This window comes from Kogia breviceps, chromosome 5 (genome assembly GCF_026419965.1).
Source record: "Kogia breviceps isolate mKogBre1 chromosome 5, mKogBre1 haplotype 1, whole genome shotgun sequence".
Lineage (NCBI taxonomy): Eukaryota > Metazoa > Chordata > Mammalia > Artiodactyla > Physeteridae > Kogia > Kogia breviceps.
In genome coordinates, this window is record NC_081314.1 from 79695959 (window position 1) to 79718390 (window position 22432).

At 36.1% G+C, this 22432-nt stretch overlaps 1 protein-coding gene across 10 annotated transcripts in view; it reads left to right on the forward strand.

Annotated features, from left to right (window-relative positions):
• ZNF148 (zinc finger protein 148) overlaps nucleotides 1-22432 on the forward strand; it is a 127985-nt gene that overhangs the window by 74288 nt on the left and 31265 nt on the right. For all 10 annotated transcript variants that reach the window (XM_059064375.2, XM_059064374.2, XM_067034396.1 and 7 more), the window contains 3 exons: nucleotides 2592-2717; nucleotides 13064-13187; nucleotides 14387-14470. In XM_059064375.2, the coding sequence (XP_058920358.1) occupies nucleotides 2592-2717; nucleotides 13064-13187; nucleotides 14387-14470 (334 nt within the window). The remainder of the gene's footprint in view (nucleotides 1-2591; nucleotides 2718-13063; nucleotides 13188-14386; nucleotides 14471-22432) is intronic.

Here is a 22432-nt window from a genome sequence, read left to right on the forward strand (position 1 = left end):
ATGATCACTTTCCATATATGTGAAAATAGGTAAAAGGTTTAGATATATGAATTAATGTTTTTCACTGTGTGCACATAAAGGTTCTTCCTTTGTTTGTGAATAGCTGCTTATTGAAAACTTAATTGTGAATCTGTCTTACACACGACACTTTTGCTGAAAAAATGTTCGTCTCTTTCTTATTTTTTAAAAATTAATTAATTAGGGCTTCCCTGGTGGTGCAGTGGTTGAGAGTCCGCCTGCCGATGCAGGGGACACGGGTTCATGCCCTGGTCTGGGAAGATCCCACATGCCGCGGAGCGGCTGGCCCCGTGAGCCATGGCCGCTGAGCCTGTGCGTCCGGAGCCTGTGCTCTGCAACGGGAGAGGCCACAACAGGGAGAGGCCCTCGTACCACAAAAAAAACAATAATAATAATTAATTAGTTAATTTATGGCTGCATTGGGTCTTCGTTGCTGTGCGCAGGCTCTCTCTAGTTGTGGTGAGCAAGGGCTACTCTTTGTTGTGGTGCATGGGCTTCTCATGGTGGTGGCTTCTCTTGTTGTGGAGCACGGGCTTCAGTAGTTGTGGCACGTGGGCTCAGTAGCTGTGGCTCGCTGGCTCTGAGCTCAGGCTCAGTAGTTGTGGCGCACAGGCATAGTTGCTCCGTGGCATGTGGGATCTTCCCGGACCAGGGCTCGAACCTGTGTCCCCTGCATTGGCAGGCGGGTTCTTAACCACTGTGCCACTAAGGAAGTCCCCATCTCTTTCTTACGCTGCATGCTATATTTTCCTGGTTTCTTTGTAATTTATAAGTTGATGGAAATGTTGGAACTACTTTTTGCTGCAACGTAAGACAGAGCAGTTCAGCAGCTGCTTAGTCTGTTGTCATTTCTCCTTGTCTCATACCCAGTTTCAATAGTTGTATTTCAGTAAGCATCACTTCAAAGATGGTAATGTGTCTGTATTCCAAAGCCTTGTTGGAGGTGACCTTACCATTCTATTTTATGTTTCAAATAATTACACCAAAAGAAGCCATAAGAATGGTCATTAATACGATTCTCTAACCTGATAGAAAGAATTATTAGCTAAATAATCATTTACAGTATGTTTTTATGCCTAGGTTCTCCTTGATTTGCAGTTCTCATGCCCCCCACATTTCAGGAATTTTTGAAAACTTCCAGTTCTTTATTTGGTTAGTTTGAAATTCCTGGCTTATGTTGCATTTCCCTCATGAACCCCTCTGCACAGCTCTGTCTTCCAGCTTTACAGTATGAGTCTGTAAGATGTTTATAACCTTTTGCACCCCCTTTTAAAGTGTATTTTTTGAAAATGTAGCCATTAGCACGTTGTATTTCCTGGACTATTATCAAGATTTTTTATAAAGCTTATAAACAACAGAAATTTATTTCTCACTGTTCTGGAGGCTGGAAGTCCGTGGTCAGGGTGCAAGTATGGTTGGGTGAGGGTCCCCTTCCAGGTTGCAGACTTCTCATTGTGTCCTCAGAGCTTGTTAAGTTGAAAGTTTCTTAGTTTTAAGATACTTGTGTTTTCATTTCAAGGATAGGTTGAAAATGTAGCACAGCAGGATGACTGTGCACCATCAATTCTGATAAGAATTGATGCTACCATTAGTGATCATAGAACCTCCATATATTTTTTAAATTTAAAATTTTTTAAAATTTTTGGTTGTGCCAGGTCTTAGTTGCTGCTCGCGGGCGCCTTAGTTGCGACATGTATGCTCCTTAGTTGTGGCATTTGAACTCTTAGTTGCGGCATCCATGTGGGATCTAGTTCCCTGACCAGGGATTGAACCCACCTCCCCTGCATTGGGAGATGGATTCTTAACCACTGTGCCACCAGGGAAGTCCCTATATTATTTTTTAGGACACGTAGCTCTTCTCATCTGTGAGAACTGAGATCTAAAGCTGAATAACATTGTTGACATCTTAACATTTCTTGTTATCATGTAGCTAGAATTGTGTCTTGTACATGGCAGGGGCCTAAAACCATATGCAGTTCTATAAACACACATTTGGTGATGGTTTGTTGTAGAGGCCAGGAAAATGCTGGCTAAGATATTGCCAAAAACATTGAACTTAAAGATAATTAAATTTCATTGTTTATCATTCCTTTTTTGATGAGATTACCTTTTAGAATTTTGTGTTCTTTTTGTGATGTTTTGTAAATTGAGAGAAACCCATCATGAATTCTGAATACCTCTTTTATCCCCCAGTATTTTATTGATTTTGGAATGTAACCTTTTTTTGTGCCTTTAACTTTAACATCAGTTTCCTTAAATGTGGGAGTGAAACTGTGTCCTCACTTCTCCTTTATCCTGCTAGGTCTTATTATCTTTTCCCAGGACATTTTAATCTTTTTCTTTCCAGATAAAGTTTTGTAAAATCCTAGTTTATTCCCTCAATTTATATACTGTTGATTCTTATATATCAATTACATATTAATGAATTCTTCAACACACTCTTTACTTGCACACACAAATAATCATTTTGGGAGCAGCTGTAGGTAGGTTTAGCAAAGGATTAAGCATGCAATGGCTTTTTGTCACAACAGACTTTTTGTTTATTTCTAAAATTGGCTTTTTTTTTTTAACAGATAAGTGTAAAGCAGGAAATTACTTTTACTGATGTATCTGAGCAACTGATGAGAGACAAAAAACAAATCAGAGAGCCAGTAGACTTACAGAAAAAGAAGAAACGGAAACAACGTTCTCCTGCAAAAGTAAGAGAATATTTTAAGGTGGTGGTTCCTAACATATTACTCCCATACAATTGCTTAATCTTATTGGCAGGAATCTGGCTGGACCATAGGCAACATAAAAGTCTCATGTGGCTTAGTAAAGTTGGAGTGTTGCATCAGCTGCACCAGGAGAAAGGAAGGGATGCTTGCCTGAATGGAGGTGGTGGGCCACTACTTTAAATTTTTCCACTTCCCTTTCACCGTGTTATTATTATTATTTTTTTTTTGAAAACAAACTTTTCTTACCCCGTGTCTCTCTTTTCTTTAAAAACTAACAGATGGTATGCAGTGCCCTTGCTTCTCATTCATATTAGTTTTACTTATTTTAATATATGGTTTCAGGAAAATTCAGTATTGATTACTCATTAGGAAAAGGTTGTGTGATAACTGTGCTAGAATAGAATGTAAGCTCCACAAGGGCAGGGACTAATTTAATTCACAGCTATATCCCAAGAGCCTGGAATAGTAGGCCTAAGGGACTCTCAATAAATACTGTGGGTGAATGAATGGATTAATAAATAAACAAGTGACCCATAAATACTATTAGGAATTGCCTGCCTTTTTTCCTTTTCAGTACAGTAGTAGTTGACTATATGTAGCATTTTGGTATTCTGGGGAAGTCTCTGAACTCTGTATAGTATAATTTATGTCTTTATAGTTATTTTTCATCTTTTGTTTTTTTCCCTCATATAGTGAAGAAGGCTTTTTAAAAAAGATTTTATAACATGACCTTTTTATTTTGAGGGCTACTTGTTTTTGTATTTGTGATTTAAATCATAATCATCATCATTACTTGTATATTTTGTATACTTTTGGACTCAAATGGTGTGCTGAACCCAGTTTGTACTGGCTCGCCAGAGCTGATTGCTGAGTTTTCAGGAATTTTGCAAGCTGGTGCTAAAACCATTGGTAGCTTGAAATTAGGCATGGTGAGAATATTTACACCATGGAAATCAGCAGCGCAGCCCACTGACTCCTTAAACTGTTGTTAAACATTTACCAGCATACCACTGCTTTGGGGATATATATGAGCGTGGCTACTGTTTGAAAAATATAGAGACTAAAATAACCCATAGTTACATTTCCTAGAGATGAATACCTTAATTTTCTGCCATATTCCCTTTCTATTTTCAAATTTGTGTAGATTGTCTGAATTTCCTGATTTGTAACTTAAAGAGTATGTAAGCTATTTTTAAAGTTATTAAAGATTTTTATAACGATTTTATTACCTGCATAATGAATGTATTATTTTTTGATATATCACATTATATTCAGTGATTGCTCTGTTGTTGGAAAGTTGTTTTCTCTTTGCCTTCATTTTAAATCATGCTGCTCTTAAAATATTTGTGTATGGATCTTCGTGTACTACTAAATCAAAGGGCGTGAACTTTTAAAAAGGTTTCTTTAAAAATAAATGAGTACATAAGCAAGCAAGCAAAATAAGTAAAGTTTCTTGATAATGTTACTCCTTCCAGAAATGTTGTATCAGTTACATTGCTACCTGCAGTGGACCTAAGGTGTGTCTGTCCACACTGTCACCAGCCTTGAGTATGAAACTTTGTTTTTTTTGTAGCTTAAGATGGGTGTCTCATTATAGTTTAAATTTTAATTTCTTTGGTTATTGGTCATACTAAAACTTGTGTTTTTTTTCATAATTATTGACATTTTATATTTCATGTTTTGTGCAATCCCTTTATCCTCCCCTTCCTTTCTTCCCTTTCTTTTCTTGGGGTTAATGTTTTTCTCAGTGTTATATGATACTTTTAAAATTTTACATTAATGAATACATCAAGTTCTTTGAGGAAAAAATTAATTTCTAAAATTGAGACAGTGATTATGTTACTTTGGGTTCATTGCTGATCTATGGGGGGAATCTATTTCAAGTCTTTAAAAATAACATAATATATGTAAGTTATACATTTTCCTTGATGTTTTATTGCCATGTTTTTCTGATACTATTCTTGAGTGTAATTCTGAAATTCTGACTGAAACTCAGATTATTATCTTCTAGTAGGGTGTTATTTGGAATCTTTATATGTTCTAGGTGGTACAGATCAGATTTTTACAGTTTAAGCCATTTTTGCTTGTCTAATTTGAGGTAAACTCATTTATAATGTATTATCAAAATATTTCTAAGGACATTATTTAAATATTTATATATATATCTGTGTAGTTGCTAGGTGAAAGATTTGGCCTATACTGAGTATACTGTATATAAGAAAATGTTTTGGGCAGTTTTTTTAGAGCATTCTTAGGAGGCTGAAATGACTGGAAATAATATATGGCAGACATGGATGTGAGAATAACAAAAACAATTATTTTTAGATTGTCCTGACCTGTTACATGTAATAGGACAGAGAATGGTTGTGGTCTGTTTTTAACACTGGTCTTGCAGTGTTCAGATGAGTGGTTTTGTGTCTGGAGTCTCAGAACTTTGAACATGTTTAAACATTCACACTTTTGATTTTTCATTAAAGTAACTCTCCCCTTTCTGTATGAAGAGAAAGAAAACCTTATATCTCATGTTTATAAATCAATGTGTTGCTTGTTTTAAATTCCTTAAAAACAGCTTTAAGTTTCTCAAATAATTGTAATGTATTATGCTTAGAGGACTCCACTCCCTGCCAACACTTTTCCCAAATCTTGGATTTTGCCATTACTAATATTTTGAGTATATGTTACCATTGTGTCATGTTAGATTGGGGATCCGTACAGGAAGTATCACTGAAGTTATCTTATGGACTTACAGTAAAAATATTAGAGCTTACATATCCATGTAGACCTGGTCCCTTCCAACTAAGCTTTGTGGTGAGAAATACTGTAATGTTATGTATGTCATTTTTAGCTGCCATGAATTTTAAGCAGTAGTTGCTTCCTGAGCCTTTATCATATGGCAGAGCTTAGTCATCTTAAGGTAGATTTGATACTTGAAAATTGCCAAAATACATTTGGCAGCATGTCTGAAGAAGAGGGTAATCAAGCTAGGGAATGTTATCTTGTTTGAGTTATTTGATACTGTCATGGAATAAGTTGTTTTATGAAAGCAAATTTTCTATATAATAAAAACTTGTCCCTTGTAAATGTTTAAATTTAATTTTATTTTAACCACTTTGTTGGAAATCTTTAATATGTTGTTTTCTTTTAGAACATAGTGCATTTGAACATAATTCAGCTTTTAATGCTTTGGGGTTGATGTTGTAAACATTAAAAAAAAATCATGTGTATCATAGTGAAGCCCTCTGGGAAGACTGAGATGTTAGGGCTTTTTTCCCCTCATCCTGAAAACTACTGACTGCTAGATTTTAAGAGTTTTTTGATTGCTTATAATTGCTTCACTGTCTCATTCCTTAATGATATACTATTCATTTTTACATTGCTATACCTATGTGGCCACTTAACATCACCTTCCATTGCCCCTTCGACTCTTTTTTTGTGGATTAGGACTGCAGAGAACTGAAGTTATTAGAAATGTATGAAAAGTTTTAGTAGACTTAATTCAGTCTCAGTGCATTCATGTTGGTGGTTCTCGTGGCTCTGCATTAGATCACCTATAGGGCTTTTCCAGTTATAAATACGCAGGCCCCATCCCTGGAGATTCTAATTCAGGGGATTTCCATTTATACTAAAAGAGTCCAGGGTGATTGTGGTTTACATTTTTTTTTTTTTTTTTTTTAAAGATCACCTAGTCTTTTTTTGTTGAATTTATTGTCCTGACTTCAATGTCATGTCCCTGCAGTACTTGGTGAGGTCAATTTTCACCCTATTTTTATTGTTCTTTGCAAAACCTCACATAAAATAGTCTACCCTTCCACCATATTTAACACTATTGTAAGATATGAAATTGCTTTCCTACTATTCTGGTTCATTCTCTTTTAACATTCTTTGCATACTAGAAATGTTGCTCTCAGCTTTTCTTGTTTTCCAAACTTTATAAAAATAACAACTATTTTTATAGTGCTCTTACACACACTTGTATGTGCCAGGCACTGTTCTAAACACTTGATATCATTAACTCATTTAATCCTCACAACAACTCTGAGTACTGTTGTGGGGTTTTTTTTTGAATTTTATTTAATTTATTTTTTATACAGCAGGTCCTTATTAGTCATCAGTTTTATACACATCAGTGTATACATGTCAATCCTAATCGCCCAATTCATCCCGCCCCTCCTCTTTTCCCCCTTGGTGTCCATATGTTTGTTCTCTACTTCTGTGTCCCTATTTCTGCCCTGCAAACCAATTCATGTACCATTTTTCTAGGTTCCACATATATGCGTTAATATATGATATTTGTTTTTCTCCTGCTGAATTCACTCTGTATGAAAGTCTCGATCCATCCACGTCTCTACAAATGACCCAATTTGTTCCTTTTTATGGCTGATTAATACTCCATTGTATATATATGTACCACATCTTCTTTATCCATTCATTTGTCGATGGGCATTTAGGTTGCTTCCATGACCTGGCTATTGTAAATAGACCTGCAGTGAACATTGTCCTACATGTATCTTTTTGAACTATGGTTTTCTCAGGGTATATGCCCAGTAGTGGGATTGCTGGGTCATATGGTAGTTCTATTTGTAGTTTTTTAAGGAACCTCCATGCTGTTCTCCATAGTGGCTGTATCAATTTACATTCCCACCAACAGTGCAAGAGGGGGTTTCCTTTTCTCCACACCCTCTCCAGCATTTGTTGTTTGTAGATTTTCTGTTGATGCCCATTCTAACTGGTGTGAGGTGATACCTCATTGTAGTTTTGATTTGCATTTCTCTTACAATTAGTGATGTTGAGCAGCTTTTCATGTGCTTCTTGGCCATCTGTATGTCTTCTTTGGAGAAATGTCTATTTAGGTCTTCTTCCCATTTTTGGATTGGGTTATTTGTTTTTTTAATATTGAGCTGCATGAGCTGTTTATATAGTTTGAAGATTAATCCTTTGTCCATTGATTCATTTGCAAATATTTTCTCCCAGTCTGAGGGGTGTCTTTTCATCTTGTTTGTAGTTTCCTTTGCTGTGCAAAAGCTTTTAAGTTTCATTAGGTCCCATTTGTTTATTTTTGTTTTTATTTCCATTTCTCTAGGAGGTGGATCAAAAAACATCTTGCTGTGATTTATGTCAAAGAGTGTTCTTCCTATGTTTTCTTCTAAGAGTTTTATAGTGTCTGGCCTTACATTTAGGTCTCTAATCCATTTTGAGTTTATTTTTGTGTATTGTGTTAGGGAGTGTTCTAATTTCCTTCTTTTACATGTGGCTGTCCAGTTTTCCCAGCACCACTTTTTTTTTCTTTTTGGCTGCATTGGGGCTTGAGAATCTCAAGTCTTAATAGTAAAAGTTTGTGGATAAATGAGGTATTACCACCCGAGTTTGCTATTGACTTATGTGAATTAGGTGATAGTGTTTTCCACCACAGAAGGATTTTATGAGGATTGTTGAGTTAACATTGATGAACTCTAAGAATCTTTTTCAGTAAAATATAACAATATTATCTTAATCCAGTATTATATATGCTTTATAAGTCTTTTCAAACTCTTTAGTAATAGAAAGAGATAGAACAGGGTGCTTTTTGATTACCTTATTCTGAAATGTATCTCCTTTTTCATTCTCTCAGCAAATAATTTGAGTGCCTGTTATGTGCCAGGATCTCTTATCAGGTACTGAAGAAAGGAACTGGGTTTTTTGTTATAACACTGTAGGTGGTCTGAGTAGAAATTGATTTTTCAGTGATGCTGAACTCAGGAAGGAAGAGCCTATTCCACAAATCAAATAGATTATGAATTATATAGAGAATCCATTCCCAGCAATTTATTATACACCACTGGTTCCCAGAAAAGATTAGTGATTTTAGAATCAAAAAGATTCTAAATTGAGTGATTTAAAATGAGGAGAATTTAATTGAAAGAAGGAGAGAAATAGATATACTAGCTATTTGTCAAGCTTTCTCCTACATGTTAGCTTGATTGTGGAAGGAGTGGCTTTACGGTAAATAACTGATTGCAAGACTAGGGATGAAAATAAGGAATAGTACTTAAGAGAAAAATGAAGAAGAAAATTAGTTTTTAAAAAAAGTATTAGTATTTTATTTATCTAATTTCTCCAGGGAATTATGTATTCTGGGTAAATAATTTTTCCAGAGAACCAAACCCTAATTTAAAAAAATAATTGGATGTAAATCTGTCTTTTAAAAAATTCACATACTTCTTTGCCTGATATTTAGGAAATATGAGAGAAATAACCTTTTCTAAGGCTCAGGGTCATTCTCCTGAACATCAGATTTTGATATCATGTTATATATACCATGCTTATGATAGAGTGAATTTCATGTTCTAGTACTGGCAAAAGCTTGCCATTTAGAAATGAAACTTGTTAATAAGTAAAATCAAATGCTGAGAGTAAAAATCATGGAGAACGAAAGAAAGTGACAATGTGAGGGTGGGATATTAACAATAAGTAGGATGGTCAAGATGTTTAGGTGGTTATTGCTATGGGCTACTTTGTTATTTTGTTGTATGTCTTTGGGCTTGCACTGTTCTTCCATTTCTAGTTGGATTTGGAGAGTAAAGGGAATTTTCGATCTCACTCCCCACCCTCAGTTGCAGTAAAACAGCTCATAATAGGTGAGAATTTTAAACTGTCTCCTCCAAATTGTTTTTGGGGTTTTGGTGGTTTAGAAATTGATTTAGATTGATTTAAGAATGTATGATAAAACTTACTAGTTTAAAATATGCTTTAACAATTTCAGTAGTACATAGTATACATAGAATGGGGAAAATCACATCTGCCTTTTAAGAGAATAAAACTTTCTCACTGAGGGGTGTCAAGTTTCAGTTATTTGGTGGCAGTGACCCTTGAGGAGTCAAAAATCTCTGAATTGAATAGGCAGAGGTTAGTGCTTCGTCATTGGTATATTATTTAACATAGGCATTGCTATGTATATAGATAGCTAGCTGGCAACAAATTTGTCTCAGAACAAAAAATATATCTGCTAATGGACCATGAGGTTAAGAAAGCAGATTAATTGAGGAGTTCCATTTGGTATTGAAATACTCTACTGAAAAATTCTGTTTTAAACTTTATGAAACAGTTAAGAAAAAAAATCAAGTACGCTGAGTATTGTTTAGACTATTACTAATTTCTTTACTCTTGATGAAGCCCGGTTGCTTGATCTTTATAATGTACCATATTTCTCCATAAACAGCAATGACAGGAGTCAAGACAAGGCATGTGGAGATACTATAGCAGGCACCTTAGGGTTTAAACTTGGAAATTTCAGATTCTTCAGTTGTAGTGGCGCTCATATGTTGAAGGGAAAAAGAAAAGCAAAAATATTTTATGGTACTAGTAGCAAGTAGGCCTGCTAATCTCAGGCAAATCCACTTACCTGGTAGATCACATTTTACTAAAAGATCTGGAAAGGATATGAACAGGAAAAGAAACCAAGTCTATACGAAGGAAGATAATTTTACCTGTGTTAATGAGCCATTTCTGTTCCACCAAGGAACTTTGTTCTTTACATACCCATTTCACTATGGTACTACTTAGTGAATTTGCAGAAAGTTCTACGAAGAAGAAGAGTGGTAAAAGCTGTGAGGATGTTTGGTATGGGTAGTAGACAGCCATATCAACAGATATTTATAGAGTTTCACTATGATACCGTTTGGATACTGGGGTTATAGTGGTGAATAAAACAGACAAAATCTGTCGGTTATATTTAAAACAAATTATAAATTGGAAGAGCCACTGGTGTTCTTCTGAGGCAAGATAATTTTCTTTTATATCGATACAAAGATGTGTGTTACCCCGGCCTAAGAAAAGAAAAAAATTAATATAAAATTAAATACAAAATGTCCAACAATTTGATTTTTGTGTCATTGAACTTATAAATATGCTAGATTTTTCAGTCTGCTTATTCACAAGTCAATGTTTGCTGTTTCATCCATAAAATCCACCTTGAATTAAGGCTTGAGTCCACAGTGAAAGGCAGCATTACCTCCAGTGCCAGAAAACAATGACCTAGAACTCCTTAACTCTTCATAAAAGGGCTTTGTACAGTCAAGGATTACATCCGTTACACATTAAGTAATTTGGGCCGGATTTGTTCCTTACAAAGCCTTTCCTTGCAGTTGCTATGCCACAGAAAGCTATTGAGTTGCCATGTTTTTGGCACTTGGATCTTCTTGTTATCAACATATGCGAAAAAATACCTGGTGCTCTCTTGTTTTTATTCTGTTTCGTATAAAATGTTTACCATCTTTTTGTTACTTATTTTATGTTAGAAATATTTTGAATCATGTTTTAAAAGATTTTGTGGCTTTTTTGTTCATTTGTTTTACACATTGTTAACTTGAATATTATTTTGTGACTTGGAGGGGTTGAAAAAATTTTAGACTGACTGACCAGAGATGAAACTTTCTGTTCTCACTGACTCTTCAGGAAGCTGTGACACCCCCTTGCATTCTCCTGCCAAATGTTTCCCTCTGTGACTTTGGTACATAGACTTTGAAGCATTGTTGACCACATTGGCAGTTTGCCCAGAACCCACATGCCCTGTATAATTTGCATAATAAATACCATTGATTTACATAGAGTATAGACTGAATTGTCTTCCTGAATTTAAAGTAAAAAAAAGGTTTTGAAAAATTAAAGCCCTTTTTCCTTACTTACTCCCTCTTTCTAGGTTTTGGAAAGGGGGTCATAGCTGTGTATTTACAGGCCCTAATCAGTTTCCACAGGACTTTGTATTTTTTTAAGATGTTTGCTAGATTTCTCTATGCTGTGTGGTACACAGTTTCTTGGCTGCCACTCTGTATGCCCCCACCTCCAATACTGTTTCCCTCTCACTTGCCATATTCCTCCTGATCTTACCTCCTAGTTTTCTCTGCTTCTTATCTTCACATCATATTTTGTCATCTTTCTTCTCTCAATAATGAAAAAAGGGATTATTTGTTATTTTCACTCTGCCACGTGTCTGGTGAGAGAGGCAGTTTAAATGTTGCATGTTGGACAAATGGTTGATAAACTGGAATACATGAAGCCCCAAAGGTGAGCTTCTCTCTGGCACGGTCCAGACCTGGCCCAAGATATTCTTGACCACAAGAAGCACAGGCAGACGAGGTTGATGTCTTTGTCACCTGTCTTCCTTCCCCATACCCACTCTCATTTATTAAGGAATATGCTTAACAATAGTTTAGTAGTCCTAGAATATAACCTTAGAGGTCCTAAACTGAACCAGACTCAAAATTCAGTTCTAGGATGACTTAAAAACTTAGTTTTCTTTTTTTCTTCTTTAAGAAAAAAGAAAAAGGAAAACATAATAGGTAAGCGTTTGTATGGTTCAGAAAAGTGTTTTAAGTATGTACAGTGTAAAACCTTCCTCCTGCCTTACCTCCTGTATGCCAAGTTCCCCAGCCATGACAACCAAGGTTATATACATTTTATGTATATCCTTCTCAAATAGTTTTTATGCATATGCAAACAAATACATATTGCTATATATACTATCTTGTATACAAAATTAGCAATATTATATACTAGATTCTGGACCTTGCTTTTTTTCTTATTTAAGAATAAATCCTTGAGCTCTTTCTATGTAAGTATATAGAGAGCTTTCTCATTTTATTTTACAACCACATTATATTAAATTGTATTCATTTTCCATGATTTATTTGACCAGTGCTATTTGATTGATATTTATGCCATGTTTAAAACAAGACTTTTGTCCTGTATATGTGATATTTTGCAAACTTTTTTTTTTTTTTTTTTTTTTCTTTTCTTTTTCTTTTTTTTTTTGTGATATGCGGGCCTCTCACTGTTGTGGCCTCTCCCATTGCAGAGCAGAGTCTCCGGACGCGCAGGCTCAGTGGCCACGGCTCACGGGCCCAGCCGCTCCGCGGCATGTGGGATCTTCCCAGACCGGGGCACGAACCCGTGTCCCCTGCATCGGCAGGCGGATTCTCAACCACTGCGCCACCAGGGAAGCCCATATGTGATATTTTGAAATTGAAAAAAAAAGCTAAACTCACCCTAGCAGAGAACACTTAGGGACTCTACTACACATCAGGTTTGGAGAGGAGGGGGCAGAGTGCTGAGGTCTTACCTAACCAGCTTCCAAGGTTTTATTAGTGATTTTTACCCATACTGAGTCACATTGTACTTTCTTAAAATTAATGGTAACATTATTCTAATAGCCCTCTCAAGATTATTTAGGAAAAAATATTTCATAATTTCTGGTGACCATTGTTTGCATTAAAAGGCATTATCTGTTTTATAAATTAGTGTTACGTTTTAAAAATTTCTTTCTTTTGTTTCGCCTTTTTTTTTTTTTAAACCAGATCCTTACAATAAATGAGGATGGATCACTTGGTTTGAAAACCCCTAAATCTCACGTTTGTGAGCACTGCAATGCTGCCTTTAGAACGAACTATCACTTACAGAGACATGTCTTCATTCATACAGGTATTTCTTGAATTAAAGTGGGCTTATAGCCATTAAAATTATTATCTTTGCTATTTTCATCTTCTTGTAAATGTCATTCATTTCTAAGACTTTAGGTAACCTGGCATTTCAAATCAGAGACTTCGTAGGCCAGGATGTAAGAAGGAAAGCAGGAAAAACTTTAAATGAGAAAACAATTAGCATGGATGTGCAAAATTAGTCTTAATTGGATATTTATCTGGCTTAATATGTTCTTTTTAGCTAGAGAAACAGTTAAAGAATGAACTATTAAAAGCCTGTCAACATTTATTTTTCTATGTAAGCTGTCCAGATGGAGTTTGAAATATGAATTTGGGAATCAAATATAAAAAATAACATGAAGTTGTGGAGATCAGAGCTAAAGACTGATCACAGATCTTTGGGGAAAGATTACTAGACATGTACGTTGGGTTAAGGGTTGGGCAGGGAGACAGAGTAATAAGGTAGATTTGATGAACTGATAAAATACAGTGTCCCAGAAGCCAAAAAAGAGAATTCCAGGGAGGGTAGGATCAACCATAGCACAACCTTCTGAGAGGATAGAGAGAGACAGAGAGCTGAGAACAAACCATTAGAATAGATAGCAGGGAGATCATGAGTAGCTTTTCAGAAAGCAGAGTATAAGGGTTAAAGGACAAGTGAGTGGTGAAGAACTTGAGAGACATAAGGTAGACTACCGAAAGGAAAGGCTCCAACAGAGAGGGAACATTTGAAGAGACAGGATTGTTTTTTTTTAAGGGGATGTTTAGAAAGTTCTGAAGTTCTGGAGAAAATAAGTGAAAGGGCATAAAGTAGTGGTTAGCCAGGGAGAACAAGGTGGGTGGATCTTCCTCCAGATAAAAAGAAGAGATGTACACACTTGGTAACCTATAGAGTCCTTTCTAGTCTTGTAATTTTTAAATTCTATTTTAAATTGCTTTATTTATTTACTTCTTTTTCCCTTGAAAGATATAAATAAGATTTAATCTCATTTTTCTGAGGTTGTGAGAATGTGAATTTTTAAATCTTGGGGAGGAAATTGAGAGGAAATAAAATTCTGTTAATGAATAGTATAAAAACTTCATGTGGATAATTTGGAATTTCTAGAATTTGGGCTTCTAAGATTTCTCTTTCCTCAAAAATAGTAACTATAAACTGTGTTTTATCCAGTAACTAATTTGTGGATGTGAAATTATTTTAAGGTGAAAAACCATTTCAATGTAGTCAATGTGACATGCGTTTCATACAGAAGTACCTGCTACAGAGACATGAGAAGATTCATACTGGTGAGTGTTGCCTCCCTTACTAGGGTCGTTAAAATTACCATTTCAAATATAGGGAAGAATTTTTAATGAGCAACAATTGGGTGCAACTTTTGTCAGTTTTCTTTCTTAAGAGTATTTATCACAGCTTATCTTTTTTCTTCCTTCAGTAAATCAATATTAACTGTTAAGACTTGGCTTAATATCTGAGCCTAATAAATTACTTTGAAAGAGTTTCATAATAGCTTCAGATATGTTTAAAGTGACAAATGGAAAGAAGTTTTTGTGAAATAGCTGTTTCCTTAGATGTTTAACAAGTTTAGAGTAGGTAAAATTATCATGTGCAGTAATTAGCCAGGGGGATGAAGCAAAGTGCCCGAGTCCTAAAATAGTGATACCACTTTTTTTCCCCCTTACAGTTTCATATATATAGCTTACTATATCAAGAGAGTTATAATCTTATAAATTGTAAACTTCCAGTTTTTCAGTCAAGTTGTTAAGGATTTAGAAACAAATATTTTGGAAGATCACTATAAAGGAACCCATACCTTTAAAAGTTGAACCTCATTTTAGAGCAAACATTTATTTGCATTTATTCTTTTTTTTTTTTTTTTTGACGAACGTAAAACCGAGTTTTACATGTAACCTTCATTTAGTAAACTGTCGACTTTTGACATCTCTAAGCATGATGAAAAGTGTTTCTTTAGAATTTATTTCCAGTATTTTGCCTTTTTGTGATGGAATAAAAGAGTTGGTAAATTTGTATACCTTTGGTTCTTACATTTAAAAAGAATTGAAAATGATAGTGATAATATGTGAATATTGAAAATATTAAGGTTCTTCATATATCTCTATATTAAGTAGTCAAGCAAGTACCTGCCCAGTGTTGTTATTTAGAGTATTCTCCTGGTACCTTCGGTACCTGTGAAAGGGGATCCTTGGACAGTTTGTCATATAGAAGAAGCAAGCTTTTCTGCCTAATAACTTTCCTTAACTTTATTGGCCCCTAACAAACATGAACATGGCTAGTCTCCTAAATAAAACTTCAGCTGTGCAGCACATCTGTATGCTTTGATGTTCTACTTTTCAAAGATCATTATGCACACCACCCATTTCACTTTCTTAAGTAAACATTTTTCACCATTTCTGGATGGGAGTGTACAAGGCACTTGGGAGGAAGACCAACAGTATTGATTTTTTTTTAAGTTCTGTTATTCTTTTTTTTTTTTTTTTTTTTTTAAATATTCTATTTATTTATTTGTGGCTGTGTTGGGTCTTAGCTGTGGCATGCCGGATCTTCATTGAGGCATATGAGCTCTTTGTTTTGGCACATGGGCTTCTTTCTAGTTGTGGCATGAGCGCTCAGTTGCCCCGTGGCACGTGGGATCTTAGTTCCCTGATCAAGGATCGAACCTGCATCCCCTGCATTGGAAGGTGGATTCTTTACCACTGGACCACCAGGGAAGTCCCAACTTTATTGATTTTTTTGTGACTTATAGGTAAATTTAAAGTTTATACAATAATAAAACTCAATCAGATAATGATAAATGAAAGCAGTTAAGTGTTTTGTATGTTTTTAATACCTATTAGATTTTGATGATTTAATTACTCATTCAACAAAAATTTACTGAGCTGGCAGTATTTTTCATGTTCCAGAAATAGATAATAAAAGGCAGTTTCCTTGGAGTTTACCTTTTTTAAACAAATTTTTATTGGAGTATAGTTGATTTACAATGTTGTGTTAGTTTCATGTGTACAACAAAGTGAATCAGTTATACATATATATATCCACTCTTTTTTTAAGATTCTTTTCCCATATAGGCCATTACAGAGTACTGAGTAGAGTTCCCTGTGCTATACAGTAGGTTTTTATTAGTTATCTATTTTATATATAGTAGTGTGTTTATGTCAATCCCAGTCTCCCAATTTATCCACCCCCCTCCCACCAAATCCCCTGGTAACCGTAAGTTTGTTTTCTACATCTGTGACTCTCCTTCTGTTTTGTAAATAAGTTCATATAAGCAATATCATATGATATTTGTCTTTCTGTGTCTGACTTACTTCACTTAGTATGACAGTCTCTAGGTCCATTCATGTTGCTGCAAATGGCATTATTTTTGTTCTTTTTTATGGTTGAGTAATATTCCATTGTATGTATGTACCACATCTTCTTTATCCATTCCTCTGTGGATGGACATATAGGTTGCTTCCGTGTCCTGGCTATTGTAAATAGTGCTGCAGTGAACATTGGGGTGCATGTATCTTTTCGAACTATGATTTTTCTCTGGGTATACGCCTAGTAGTGGGATTGCTGGGTCTTATGGTAGTTCTATTTTCAGGTTTTTTTTTTTTTCTATTTTTAACTTTTATTGGAGTATAATTGCTTTACAATGGTGTGTTAGTTTCTGCTTTATAACAAAGTGAACCAGCTATACATATACATATATCCCCATATCCCTTCCCTCTTGCGTCTCCCTCCCACCCTCCCTATCCCACACCTCTTAGGTGGTCACAAACCACCGAGCTGATCTCCCTGTGCTATGCAGCTGCTTCCCACTAGCTATCTACGTTACGTTTGGTAGTGTATATATGTCCATGCCACTCTCTCACTTTGTCACAGCTTACTGTTCCCCCTCCCCATATCCTCAAGTCCTTGTCACAGCTTACCCTTCCCCCCCCCATATCCTCAAGTCCATTCTCTAGTAGGTCTGTGTCTTTATTCCCATCTTGCCATAGGTTCTTCATGTCCTTTTTTTTTTTCCCTTAGATTCCATATATATGTGTTAGCATACGGTATTTGTTTTTCTCTTTCTGACGTACTTCACTCTGTATGACAGACTCCAGGTCTATCCACCTCATTACAAATAACTCAGTTTCATTTCTTTTTATGGCTGAGTAATATTCCATTGTATATATGTGCCACATCTTCTTTATCCATTCATCTGTTGATGGACACTTAGGTTGCTTCCATGTCCTGGCTATCGTAAATAGAGCTGCAATAAACATTTTGGTACATGACTCTTTTTGAATTATGGTTTTCTCAGGGTATATGCCTAGTAGTGGGATTGTGGGGTCATATGGTAGTTCTATTTGTAGTTTTGTTGTTGTTGTTGTTGTACGCGGGCCTCTCACTGTTGTGGCCTCTCCCATTGCGGAGCGCAGGCTCCGAACGCACAGGCACAGTGGCCATGGCTCACGGGCCCAGCCGCTCTGCGGCATATGGGATCTTCCCGGACCGGGGCACGAACCCGTGTCCCCTGCATCGGCAGGCGGATTCTCAACCACTGCGCCACCAGGGAATCCCCCTATTTGTAGTTTTTTAAGGAACCTTCATACTGTTCTCCATAGCGGCTGTATCAATTTACATTCCCACCAACAGTGCAAGAGGGTTCCCTTTTCTCCACACCCTCTCCAGCATTTATTGTTTCTAGAGTTTTTGATGATGGCCATTCTGACCAGTGTGAGATGATATCTCACTGTAGTTTTGATTTGCATTTCTCTAATGATTAATGATGTTGAGCATTCTTTCATGAGTTTGTTAGCAATCTGTATATCTTCTTTGGAGAAATGTCTATTTAGGTCTTCTGCCCATTTTTGGATTGGGTTGTTGGTTTTTTTGTTATTGAGCTGCCTGAGTTGCTTATAAATTTTGGAGATTAATCCTTTGTCAGTTGCTTCATTTGCAAATATTTTCTCCCATTCTGAGGGTTGTCTTTTGGTCTTGTTTTTGGTATCCTTTGCTATGCAAAAGCTTTTAAGTTTCATTAGGTCCCATTTGTTTCTTTTGGTTTTTATTTCCATTTCTCTAGGAGGTGGGTCAAAAAGGATCTTGCTGTGATTTATGTCATAGGGTGTTCTTCCTATGTTTTCCTCCAAGAGTTTGATGGTGTCTGGCCTTACATTTAGGTCTCTAATCCATTTTGAGTTTATTTTTGTGTATGGAGTTAGGGAGTGTTCTAATCTCATACTTTTACATGTACCTGTCCAGTTTTCCCAGCACCACTTATTGAAGAGGTTGTCTTTTCTCCACTGTATGTTCTTGCCTCCTTTATCAAAGATAAGGTGACCATATGTGTGTGGGTTTTTCTCTGGGCTTTCTATCCTGTTCCATTGATCTATATTTCTGTTTTTGTGCCAGTACCATACTGTCTTGATTACTGTAGCTTTGTAGTATAGTCTGAAGCCAGGGAGCCTGATTCCTCCAGCTCCATTTTTCATTCTCAAGATTGCTTTGACTATTCGGGGTCTTTTGTGTTTCCATACAAATTGTGAAACTTTTTGTTCTAGTTCTGTGAAAAATGCCAGTAGTAGTTTGATAGGGATTGTATTAAATCTGTACGTTGCTTTGGTTAGTAGAGTCATTTTCACAATGTTGATTCTTCCAATCCAAGAACATGGTATATCTGAGGGAGGAACACTCCCAAACTCATTCTACTAGGCCACCATCACCCTGATATTTTCAGCTTTTTAAGGAACCTCCATACTGTTCTCCGTAGTGGCTACACCAGTTTACATTCCCACCAACAGTATAGGAGGTTTCCCTTTTCTCCACACCCTCGCTAGCATTTATTGTTTGTAGATTTTTGATGATGACCATTCCAACTGGTGTGAGGTGGTATCTCACTGTAGTTTTGATTTACATTTCTCTAATAATTAGTGATGTTGGAATTTACATTCTAATGGGAGAGATACACATATAAACAAGCCGAGTGTAGTAAGTGTTGTAGAGTTTTATACAAAATGCTGTTGTACCCTGAAGAAGAGCCAGATGTGCAGTCTTTTGAAGACTACATAGTGAAGGCAACAGAGAAAAACTGTGGGAGACTCAGTTGAGGGGGGTGTGGGGAGAGAGAGAAAGAATGTGTGTCTGAGTCTGAAAAACGATTTTCAGAACAAAACTTAACTTATTGCGTTCTGCTGTTTTCTATTCAGTTCTAGTAGTAAATTCTTTTTTATAGTGCTGGTCACAATTTTGCAATATCAGTTTGGAAAAATAATTGTGCTAGGCCATGGGGTATGTTGGATTTCAGCAGGTTATATTGGGTTGTTAATGTTTATTGAGAATTTATTAAGATCAGATATTGTGCTAAATGTTTTGTTAAATGTTTCATTTAGTCCTCCTTAACCTTGAAAAGGAGGCACTATTACTTTCCCCATTTTTTAGATGAAGAAGCAGTAGGATGCACACAGAAGTTAAGAAACTTACTGAAATTTGTATAATCTAGTATATGGTGGAGCCAAGATTCCAGCTCAAGTTTCTGCGACTCCAGACCACACAGTGTGAAATCACTAACTATGAAGAATGTGACTAGAAGCAGAATGATATCGTTTGCCTTTTTGAGTTTTTCTTGCTCTACCAGTAACCCAGTTACGGTTTAGCCTTCCTTGTGGGTTTAGTAACATCTAAAAGGGGTGGAAGCAAAGGCTGGAGTTCTCATGTTATAGAGAAGATAGGGAATTGAGAGGAATCAGGGCAAACCAGTCAATATGGTTCCTTAAAAGAGAAGTTTCTTTTGAAGAGAAATGTAGTTTTGCTTCATTGTCCCTAGCCCCTCACCTCTCAGATGGGACTGATATAAAGGAAATAGATTTTCCTTCTTTACCTCATTTTTCTTGATTCTTTTTATAGACTCTTTCTGAAGATAGTAAGATATTTTTGTCTTATCAAGTTACTTATAAGCTGTACTGAGCTGGGGATATATATTTAGAACCATGTATATGTTCTCCATCATTTATTATTTTGTCCTTTTATCTTTCCTTCATGTTTTAAATGGCTTTTATTTTTGGAGGGGAATAGTGCCCTAAAGTTTGCCCATGTCAAGGCTTTCTCTCTCTGTAAGGTCTTCATTTAGAAGAATGCATTGCAATAGTTATGGCAGTAAAAATGTTTTGCATATGTTTTCTATCTATTTTTCTTTTTTTTTAGTCAAAACAATATTTTTTAATGTTTATTTTTTATTTATTTATTTTTCTTTTTAGTCATCCATTTTATACACATCAGTGTATACATGTCAATCCCAAACTCCCAATTCATCATACCACCACCACCACCCCCACTGCTGCTTTCCCCCCTTGGTGTCCATATGTTTTTTCTCTGCCTCTGTGTATCAATTTCTGCTTGGAAAACCGGTTCACCTGTACCATTTTTCTAGGTTCCACATATATGCGTTAATATACAATATTTTTTTCTTTCTGACATACTTCGCTCTGTATGACAGTCTCGATCCATCCATGTCTCTACAAATGACCGAACTTCATTCCTTTTTATGGCTGATTAATACTCCATTGTATATATGTGCCACATCTTCTTTATCCATTCGTCTGTCGATGGGCATTTAGGTTGCTTCCATGACCTGGCTATTGTAAATAGACCTGCAGTGAACATTGTCCTACATGTATCTTTTTGAATTATGGTTTTCTCAGGGTATATGCCCAGTAGTGGGATTGCTGGGTCATATGGTAGTTCTATTTGTAGTTTTTTAAGGAACCTCCATACTGTTCTCCATAGTGGCTGTATCAATTTACATTCCCACCAACAGTGCAAGAGGGTTTCCTTTTCTCCACACCCTCTCCAGCATTTGTTGTTTGTAGATTTTCTGATGATGCCCATTCTAACTGGTGTGAGGTGATACCTCATTGTAGTTTTAATTTGCATTTCTCTAATAATTATTGATGTTGAGCAGCTTTTCATCTGCTTCTTGGACATCTGTTTGGAGAAATGTCTATTTAGGTCTTCTGCTCATTTTTGGATTGGTTTTTTTTTTTTTTTTTTTTGCGTTACGCGGGCCTCTCACTGTTGTGGCCTTTCCCGTTGCAGAGCACAGGCTCTGGACGCACAAGGCCCAGTGGCTGTGGCTTATGGGCCCAGCCACTCCGCGGCATGTGGGATCATCCCAGACTGGCGCACGAACCCACATCCCCTGCATCGGCAGGCGGACTCTCAACCACTGCACCACCAGGGAAGCCCCTGTTTTTTTAATATTGAGCTGCATGAGCTGTTTATATATTTTAGAGATTAATCCTTTGTCCGATGATTCATTTGCAAATATTTTCTTCCATTCTGAGGGGTGTCTTTTGGTCTTGTTTATGGTTTCCTTTGCTGTGCAAAAGCTTTTAAGTTTCATTAGGTCCCATTTGTTTCTTTTTGTTTTTATTTCCATTACTCTAGGAGGTGGATAAAAAAGATCTTGCTGTGATTTATGTCAAAGAGTGTTCTTCCTATGTTTTCCTCTAAGAGTTTTATAGTGTCCGGTCTTACATTTAGGTCTCTAATCCATTTTGAGTTTATTTTTGTGTATGGTGTTAGGGAGTGTTCTAATTTCATTCTTTTACATGTATGTAGCTGTCCAGTTTTCCCAGCACCACTTATTGAAGAGACTGTCTTTTCTCCATTGTATATCCTTATCTCCTTTGTCATAGATTAGTTGACCATAGGTGCATGGGTTTATCTCTAGCTTTCTATCCTGTTCCATTGATAGATATTTTTGTTTTTGTGCCAGTACCATATTGTCTTCATTACTATAGCTTTGTAGTATAGTCTGAAGTCAGCGAACCTGATTCCTCCAGCTCCATTTTTTTCCCCCTCAAGATTGCTTTGGCTGTTCCAGGTCTTTTGTGTCTCTGTACAAATTTTAAGACTTTTTGTTCTAGTTCTGCAAAAAATGCCATTGGTAATTTGATAGGGATTGCATTGAATCTGTAGATTGCTTTGGGTAGTATAGTCATTTTCACAATATTGATTCTTCCAATTCAAGAACATGGTATATCTCTCCATCTGTTGGTATCATCTTTAATTTCTTTCATCAGTGTCTTATAGTTTTCTGCATACAGGTCTATACACCTAGGTAGGTGTATTCCTAGGTATTTTATTCTTTTTGTTGCAGTGGTAAATGGGAGTGTTTCCTTAATTTCTCTTTCAGATTTTTCATCATTAGTGTATAGGATGCAAGAGATTTCTGTGCATTAATTTTGTATCCTGCAACTTTA